Source organism: Helobdella robusta (assembly GCF_000326865.2).
Source record: "Helobdella robusta unplaced genomic scaffold HELROscaffold_15, whole genome shotgun sequence".
Lineage (NCBI taxonomy): Eukaryota > Metazoa > Annelida > Clitellata > Rhynchobdellida > Glossiphoniidae > Helobdella > Helobdella robusta.
Genome location: NW_008703839.1, coordinates 226,215 through 236,057, shown reverse-complemented (window position 1 = coordinate 236,057; position 9,843 = coordinate 226,215). Strand labels below are relative to the sequence as shown.

Below are 9,843 nucleotides of genomic sequence, written 5' to 3'. Positions count from 1 at the left end.
ATAGACTACTAAATAAAAACAACAGTCATTCGACGACAAATAAAAAGTTGACAAATCGCAGCCTATATAATAACATTGCCTCACCTCAGCCTGTTAGTACTTGACATTGGCGTTGTTTTTTATTTTGATGAATATAAGGCTAGCCTATTGAAATGGACAACATTCGTTTATGCCTGCCGTTTTTCTTGAGATTGGATCCTGTAGACCGCTTCGTTTATCTAGTTAGCAAGCTTGCACGGACCTTCCCAACTTTTTGGAGTTTCGGGCTTCGCCCTTTTCTGCGCCGTGGACAGCTAGATTAGGTTATTTTCGTTAAATCCTCAGCTACCGCTTCATATGTCATATCGAGTTTTGGTCTTTTTCGTGCTTTCTCTTTTTTTGATTTGCACGTTCAGGTGGTTGTTGTCCAATCGTTGGCGAAGTTCCTCGACGTATATTGTGATTGTTTGGGAAGTCTCCGGTGGAACACCATATTTTACGTCCGCTGGGGTTCTTGGTATAGTTTCGAAAAAATTTTAGACGGGTTTCTTTAAGTTTGTTTACCTTAATTTGACCTGTTTTTAACCAGGTTTTTTATATTATATTCATAACCTTATTTTTTAATTACGCGCTTGCTTTCATAACTATATGGCATTGTCTGGTGTTGATAAAATTTACACAACTTTGAAATGCAGAGAGAAGGCAAACGAAATTTTGAGAGACGCAAAGGATGGATCATTTTTGGTGAGGGATTCTACCGACAAACTTGGTGAAGCTAATTCTGATTACACTCTAACGTTGAAGTGCAATGGTAGTAACAAGCTCATCAAAATTTATCATTCTGTTAGTATTAATTTAGCACAGTTTGGCAAATTTGATAAAATAACATTTTTGTCTGTTTCATTTATGTTAAATGCAGTCTCATTTGAACGAGTTTATAGAATTCATCCATATGTAAAATTTAAAAATACAAAACACATAAAAAATTAATATAAATGAATTCCTTTCTGACATTTTCTTCAAATCATTTTTTTCATCTGTTCAAACATTTTATTATTTTTCCCAATTGGTGTTAGCATTTGTTATAACTGGTAAAGTATTTTATTGAACTTTTTTATTTAAAGTTTTTTTCTAATTTACATTTTTTATAATGCACGACATAAAAATATGTTCTATAATAACTTGTTGCAGAAACGTGGTAATAGATTTAAAAAGGCTAATTACTTCTTTTAGCTATCATAAAATTTGACATTTTCAACGTCTGGACCATTTGTTACATTTGGCACTTTTTCTTATTTGATATTGCCTTTGTTCTGGTTCGAGGCCTTGTTTTTTTATTTCTCGATTATTGTAGTTTACTTCCCGTTGTCTTATCTTGTAACTCCTTGTGAACATATTTTAAATAGTTTTTCTGGTATAAACAATTTTTTCTTTAGCGAGATTACACTTATTCGGTTATATTGAATCCGCCATTGTATTATACATTATAAGCATTCACTTGTCAATTACGTTTGTCATTATCCATTCAACCTATTACATCAACCCAATAGCATTACTCTCGGTTTAAAAAAAAAGCATTTGAAATTTTCTGTCGATCTGCGTTCGACATCGGAGACGATATAAGAGTTTAAGTGAAGTTTTTTTTACTGAGCGATTAAATAAGTTTCACATATAAAAAACCTATTTATTCTTAGGCACCTTAAATCAATCTTCATCACCCATCATTATAACATCACCCAGTCATTATTATCCCATTGTCATAATTATTAGGACTGTCAAAAATGCAATTATTGATGAAAATCATAGCATGTTGAATCGGAAAGTTATATTGGAAGTTAACTAACGCCGAACATGCTGTGATTATTGAATTGAATTGAATTGAAATGAATTTTATTTGGCAAAAAAGCACAGGAGATCAAGATACCAACGTATGTGCTGACCACCTTAACTAAAATTGTGTCTCTATAGATAAGATGTAGTGATAAACAAAAATATTTGAAAATGAACAGTTGCAAACAAAAAATCAATAGAATATTTCATTAAAATTAAATGAACTGAGGGTTTTAGAAAAGTAGTTAAATAAGCAAAAATAGTTATCTCTATTACATGAGTACGTTAAGCCACAAAAATAGAAAATAATAATATAAGATGATATATTTGTTAAGTAAAGATAACAAACAATCAACTAACAACGAAATGATTAGATGAGATGAGCTGACAAATCGAGGTTTTGAAAAGACTGAGTGAAGGAGAAGCCTTTATATTGACAGGTAGAGTATCCCAGAAGCGCATTGAAGAAGATAGGGTAGAATTGAGAAAAAAGTTTGTTCGAGGTTTAAAAGAACGAAAATCGGGAGTATAACGTAAACATTCACGTCCAGTGTTTTTGAACAAAATAAGTTCATTGTATAATGGTAGACAATAATATAATTTGTATATTTTAAAAAAGGAAATTAACAGATGTTTGACATATAAGTGATTTATGTTGCAGATGTTTGATAAATGATAATAGGGGGTTACATGATCAAATTTATACAAATCAAATAGAATACGAATGAAGAAATTTTGAGCCAAGGTTAAAATATGAAGAATAGATTTAGGGGCAGAATCCCAGACGGAGATGCAATATGTCAAATATGGCAGAACGAAAGAGTTATATAAGGTTAGCAGGATAAACTTAGGAAATTTAAATCTAAGGCGATAAATAAGCCCTAAATTCTTAGATAATTTGCATGAAATGTGCTTAATATGAGCTAACCATGATAAATTAGAAGAAATGATAACACCTAAAAATTTGGTAGAGTCTACTCTCTTTACTGTTTGTTCATTGAGCAAAACAATAGGGAAAACAATATCGGTTCTAATCTTTGGACCAAACAAAACAAAACATGTTTTATCCAGGTTAATACGCAGGTTATTAGAAACAACCCAATTATAAATAAGCTTCAATTCATTATTAATAACGGAGACTAAAAAATTGAGGTCAGAATGAGAGTATAATAGAGTAGTATCATCAGCAAACAGAATAAATTTTAAAATACTTGATGAGTTGATAAAGTCAATAATAAAGATATTAAAGAGCAATGGACCAAGGATTGAACCTTGAGGAACACCGGAATTAATTGGCGATAATGAGGACTTAGAATCATTAATAGACACATATTGGGAACGGTCGTGTAAATAAGAACAAAACCAATCATAAGGCAGACCACGAATTCCATAAGAAAACAATTTATATAGCAAAATCTTATGATCTAAAGAATCAAAAGCCTTGCACAGGTCAATAAAAACGCCAATTGAATATTTTTTAGATTCGAGAGCAAGAGAGATAAAATTCACAACATCAATTATTGCAAATTCAGTCGGTAATTTATCCCTAAAACCATACTGATTTAAACAAATTACATCACGGAAATAAAAAAATTTATTAAGACGGTTAAGAACAATTTTTTCAATTAACTTTGATAAACTAGAAAGCACAGAAATTGGTCGATAATTTGTTATAGAATGCCGGTCTCCAGATTTAAATAAAGGTAAAATTTTAGAAAATTTAAGGCAATTAGGAAAAACACCTTTGTTAAATGACATGTTAATCAATTGGACCAAGGGTAATAAAATACTATTATATATATATATATATATATATATATATATATATATATATATATATATACATTAATATTCCATAATATATTACATATTTTAAGTCTGAAGATGGCCTCCACACCGAAATATATATATATATGTATTAATGAGAACAAATAGTAATGGATCAACAGATTAATAAGCTCAACACACATACATACACACACATATATATCTATATATATAATATTTTGGGATGACGTTTTTGTTAATACAATTTTCGTTGAGGATTTTTGCCCATTTGGCATTCAGTAACTTTTTTTATAATGCACTCAATAAAGTGTTTGTTTTAAATTGTATTTATTTGAAATATGTGTCGGCTAACAGCGTTGTTTCGGCTTTGATTTACGTATTTGGATCTTTGTTGATACGTTTGAATTTGGTTTGTCGGATAAAGTGTTGCCTATTTGTTTGCAATAATTTTTTGTTCATCAACACATATACATTGGATTTGTCAGACTTTCTTATAACTAACAGGATTTGCGCGAAGGCGTTTGGCAGCGATGAGCAATTTTTTGATAGAACCGGTTTGCGCTAAGTATTACGATGGCGGTGTGCTTGGGCCTGTATTTGATTGCTTCTATAATATATATATTACATATTTTAATTTAAGTTTGAAAATGGTCCATACACCGAAACAGCGCTGTTGGCTTCTTGTTTTCATAAACGAACTTTTTTTTATTTTTTCCGTTTTACCTCATTCTTTTTTGTCAAAAATTGTTATAAATACCCAAAAATATGTTTTAGATGTTTGACAGATTTTTTAAAATAAATTTCATTGGATAACGTATCTGGATTTTGAAAATTAATTTTATAGGATGGATTGTATGGATTTGCTCCACCATTGAAATTTACTTCAGTTGTTCATCTGATTGTTTATCATCAAACTCACACATTATCATGTTATAACAGCACACTCAGCATTACTTTGAAGTACCCTGTTGCTAAAAATATAAAAGTTAGTAGCTTATATGTTAAATTTTTTTATTTGTTATTGATTTCTAAATTATATTCAGAAAGTACGTAAAATACACATAAAATTGTTTAAACTAACTTTATGAAAATTATTTGGCTAGTTGGCTCAAACTGTAAAATAAGCTGCTTTTTTGTTCAAAACTATAAAAACATCTTAGTATTCATTAGCGTGATATGTTCGCTTCTTTGTTTTTAGATATTTGAGTTGATACATTCATTCAGAAATTATGCAACGTGTTCTTTGTTTGCCAAGCAGGACTACATGTTAATTGTTTATATCTCACATAGGTTAAATAAAATATAAAGAAGTGCATAGGTTAGATTTCAATTTGCAACAATTCGATTTCGGCCTTTTAGCAATTTTTTGGCGCAGTAGGTTTTTTATTTTAATGTTACCCACAATTGAAATCAACTCTTTTTAATGTAAAAAAAAGGTTAGTTAAAAGCGTTTATAAAAAATAGTCTGCCATTATTTTTAATCGAATCCAAAACTTTGTTGCTATAGTGACGTGTACAAATTCTACATTAAATATTTATTGTCGTTGAAGTGACTCGGAAGTTATGGCAATTGTTGCTACATTTGTGCCTAGCAAGTAGATTTTCTCAAAATCTGGTCATATCATAAATGAACGACAAAATCGACTCATGTCCGAACATTTGAAACAATTAATTTTTCACTGTCACAACTTGCGCTTGAGATATATAACAGTGGCGAAATTCCTGAAGATCTATCCAAGTCGATGTTTATTGCGTTGCCTAAAAAACCTAATGCAACGGAATGTGAACTACATTGAACAATCAGATTGATGAGTCATCTTATAAAACTTCTCTTGAGAATTCTAAAGATAAGAGCGGAGAGCATGAAGCAAAATCAGATCTGAAATTTCAAATGTTCAATGTGGTTTTATCGAGGATTGTGGGACAAGAAACGCTATTTTTATGCTACGAATGATCAGTGAACGAGCGATTGAAATGAAGAAAGACTTGTTTATATGTTTTGTCGATTACTCCAAAGCTTTTTATGGAAATAAAGGAAAATTTGGACATTGCTGGAAAAGACACGAGAATTATCAAAAACTCCTATTGGGACCAAAGAGCAGCGATGAAAGATGGTAACAAGATGATTAGTTTTGTTGAAATAAAGCTAGTCTATGTATTAGAAGATCTACTTGGAATATCCATTGGAGGCGTGAATGTAAACAATGTAGGATATGCTGATGATACAGCTCTTATTGCAGGATCAATGGAAAAACTGCAAACAACTGTTTCCAAACTGGTTTTTGAATGTGAAAGGAAATACTTGCAAATTAACATCAACAAAACAGAATGCATGGTTAATAGTAATAGCAAAACCGCCCTGATCTGCTCCATAATCATTATTGGTAAATAGGTGAAACAAGTCAATGGTTTCAATTATCTCGGAAATCTTATTACCTCAGGTTGTAAATATGACATGGTTATCAAACGAAGGATAGCTGTGGCTAAAGATGCATATTTTAAATGAAAAACATCCTCACCAACAGTAAAATTAGAATATCAACAAAATTAAAACTGTTAGCGTGTTAAATTTTTTCTGTGCTCATATACGCTCTGAGTCCTAGAAAGTTTTTAAAAAAAATGGAATAAAGGATTAATGATGCTGTGATTTGGTTTTTGAGAAGAATTATAAAAATTAGTTAGACCTCTCATACTTTCAATGACGATGTATTAAAACAGTTCGGTTATGAAAAGAGGAAATTACTACAAATAATACGATGGGGGCAGTTAACGTTTATGGTCACATCATGCGAAACGAAGAAAGGAATGGAAAATATAACAACTACTGGAAAGACTGCAGGGAGAAGAGATCGCGGTCAATTACTAATTACATTCGTGAAGTCCTTGTGTCACTTGTTGGATATCACTACATTTTAACTGCTACAAAGTGTTAAAAAGATCGGGTTTTGTGGAGGTCGATGGTCGCTAATGTCCTGAAAGGATATGGCACGAGAAAGATTAACATTTTATTTTGAAATCGTATCAATAAAAGGTTATGAATGATGCAACTTACTTTTATTTTGAAAATATCGTAATTGAATTTTTTACTTGAAAATAATGGAAATCAAATGTTTTTTTCGACATCAAACCATCATAAGAATTATGATTGTTGTTTAGGCATTTCAGAATCAAGCCGTCAACAAAATTTAAATACCGAGTAGTTTGTTTATTAAGAATTTTACGAACCTAGTAATTGTTATTTAGAAAAAACAACATTGGTGCCAGAATTGCTATTTTTAAAGGACAATTACTCGATAAAGAAAATAAAGAATGCCAAAATTGAATAAACTCGACGCAAAGCAATTTGAAAAAACTGTGAAAAAGTGGTTTGACTGTAATAGAGGAGAAAGGAAGGTCATGCAAAATTGCCTAAAAGACCGCTTTATACAAGATGAAGAAAATCTCGACGATTTCGTGTAAAAAGATAACAACCAGGACATTAAATCAAGCATAAGAACTGTACCTGCAAATGTGAACGCAAATGAATGATCACTTTGAAGATCAAAACACAGGCCGCAAAAATAGATTAAGAGATAGCCGAAACAAAAGAACCAAAAACATCAGCAGATATAAAAAACAAATTGAAAAGATGTCATCAAAATTAAAAGCAAAATTTGACCAGGAAGTTATTAAACTGGATAAGCAATTTACTGGTGAACTGGAAACGCTGAGGTTAAAAATAAAAGAAAATAGACAAAAGAGTCACGTCGGTATTTCCGACAGCAAGTAACGGCTGTAATGAAAAAGAGCAGACAGTGCTTGTACTAGTCCAGTGAGGTCTGGCGATAAAAATCATTCAAGCAACCTCTATTAAAAACAGGTCTACAGATCTCAGCTAAGAAGCCGAACGCAGAGATAGAATCTGTGTAATGTTAATTCAAATTAACCGTCGACTGTAGACTTAAAATTGAATCGTTAAAAAGGAGCAAGCTTTGTGTCCCAATTTGTAATGTTTGGTTCTGTCCTCTATAAATTCATATCTTGTCAATTATCTTCATGTCCAACAAAAATAAAATCATGGGAATTGGAGTAAATCACTTATCCTAGAAGCGTTTGCATCATATTTTATTTATTAACTTTTGTCAATCACTCGAACCTAAAGTGTTAGAATATTCTTGCGCCAATTGTTATTTGCTTTCATGGAAATATCACCATAACAATCACTACAATTATTATCATTATATTTATTATTAGTAGTAGCAGTAGTAGAAGAAGTACTAGTATTGCTGGTAAGAGTGGTATTAGCAGTAGTAATAACAGTAGTAATTATTATCAATAATATAATTATTATAGTTATAATTAATTATGCAGATCTATGTAGGTATGATGCTTTCTTTGTTTAATTTTGTCGTGTTTTATTTAATTGTTTTACATCTGATTGAATATTACTTACTTTAAGTTATAAAAATGGAATTATTGGGTGTATATATATTTATCGATATACTAAAAATGTTTATATTTGTATCTCATATTGTTGCACAACTAGTTATGGTGGTCAGCACATGCTTTCGTATATATGATTTCCTGTTTCTTTTCGAATAAAATTCTGGAAAAAAAAATTAAAATTTTTTTAGTAGGGATAATATTTACTTGTTTTTGTTGAATATTAATTATTGGTTTAAAGTTGTCTATAAATAATGATTCGACTGTTTTTAAAAATTCAAAAAATTTATTATTACGGTATACAATTTTAGTATTATTATCTAAATAGTTTCTATTTAGCATTATATTATGATTATCTTTTAAGTGTTTTTTATAGCACCATTTAGTTTGTGCATTGTTAATTTGCGTTCCAGAGTAGTTGTAGTCATTCCGATTTATATTGGGTATTACGGTGTCTACACTTACCAAATCTACAATTAGATGCATATATCGGATGGCTACAACTCGTCTGTTGCTCAGTTTTAACGCTGCAATTATTTTTTTAAAAATTAAATTGGAAGTTGTATGGTTCATGTAATATATTCTTAATTTGAAATTAATGTTACTATGTACTACTTTTACATTATTTTTAATTATTTTTCTTATAATTTGTTTATCAATTTTATATGAAGTCGACATTACGTTTCTGTAATAAACAATGATGTCTTTAAGGGATGAACTTAGGTGTTATTATCATTATTATGACTATTATTAGAAGTTTTAGTATCAGCAAAGGTAGTTATAGTAGGGGTATTAGTATCAGACACCAATCCACCAAAACATACTTTTTGTGCTCGACCCGTCAAATATGAAGCCCTCCAATCAAGCACCACACCACCGATAAAAAACGAGACCGATAATCTTTTTAAAAGCACCACATGATCAACCGTGTCAAATGCAGAACTGAGATCCAAAAACTTGCTTTACTATATCACCAAATACCTTTAAGAGAGCAGTTACCGTAGATGAACCTGATCTGTAAGCCGACTAAACCGACGGCAAGAGTCCATGGGTGGATAAATGACTCTGCAAACGAGTCAGCAGTAGACGTTCAAAGACCTTTGAAACAAAATGTAAATTAGAAACAGGTCTATTATTATTGCTTTCGTTTTTATCCAGACCATTTTTCTTCAGCAGCGACGATTCAACGAATTTCATAAATTTTTTTGGTTACGTCTACTATTGGCAACCTTACTCATCCAGAATGATCGCATTTTCATATCTTAAATAAAGATCATGGAGTTAGGTTAATTGTTTTCTGCAAGACTTTATGTCAGATGCAGTCCGAGATCGTCTGAAAATTCTCTCATCGCTTTGCACAACGTCTTTCATGAAAACAACTGTCATCAAACAACGGAGCAGATTTCTTTTTACCACCAGCGACCTTTTTTAAAGGAGCCAAAGGCTCTGCAATGTCGGAAAATGTCGATGTATATAGGCTTAAAATTAAAATCTATTTTAACTTATTTAAAATATATAAATAATACTTCTAAATTTTATCTGTTAAAACTTAATTTTATTTTTAGTTTTTGGTTATTATTGTCAACAATATTTTTAATTGTATTTCAAATTATAACACTGATGATGGCAATTTTGCCGAAAAAAGCCTTTTTGTTGCATTTAAACTATTTTAATTTTATTAGTTTATATTTAATTTATTTCAATAATTTAATTTTTATTTAAATATGTTATTTTTAAATTTATAGCAATAAAATGATTATTATAAAACATTTTGTTAATTTAATTAATAAACTAAATAATGAATTACAATTTTTTATTAGAAAA

General features: G+C 30.4%; 3 protein-coding genes across 3 annotated transcripts; 2 read left to right on the top strand and 1 right to left on the bottom strand.

The window, feature by feature from the left end:
• Positions 1-672: 672 nt before the first annotated feature.
• Positions 673-4,573, top strand: HELRODRAFT_136972 (hypothetical protein; the record flags this gene model as incomplete). The annotated part of the gene is made up of 2 exons (XM_009015008.1): positions 673-822; positions 4,442-4,573. Coding segments are annotated over 2 exons (282 nt in total), but the record flags the coding sequence as incomplete, so codon positions are not given.
• Positions 4,574-6,353: 1,780 nt separating this feature from the next.
• HELRODRAFT_169134 (hypothetical protein) lies at positions 6,354-7,366 on the top strand (the record flags this gene model as incomplete). Its single annotated transcript, XM_009015007.1, has 2 exons — positions 6,354-6,523; positions 7,162-7,366. The coding sequence occupies 2 exons, from the start codon at positions 6,354-6,356 to the stop codon at positions 7,364-7,366; spliced, it is 375 nt and encodes a 124-aa protein (XP_009013255.1).
• A 1,453-nt stretch (positions 7,367-8,819) lies between these two features.
• HELRODRAFT_127227 (hypothetical protein) lies at positions 8,820-8,975 on the bottom strand (the record flags this gene model as incomplete). Its single annotated transcript, XM_009015006.1, has 1 exon — positions 8,820-8,975. A coding segment is annotated over one exon (156 nt), but the record flags the coding sequence as incomplete, so codon positions are not given.
• Positions 8,976-9,843: the final 868 nt, after the last annotated feature.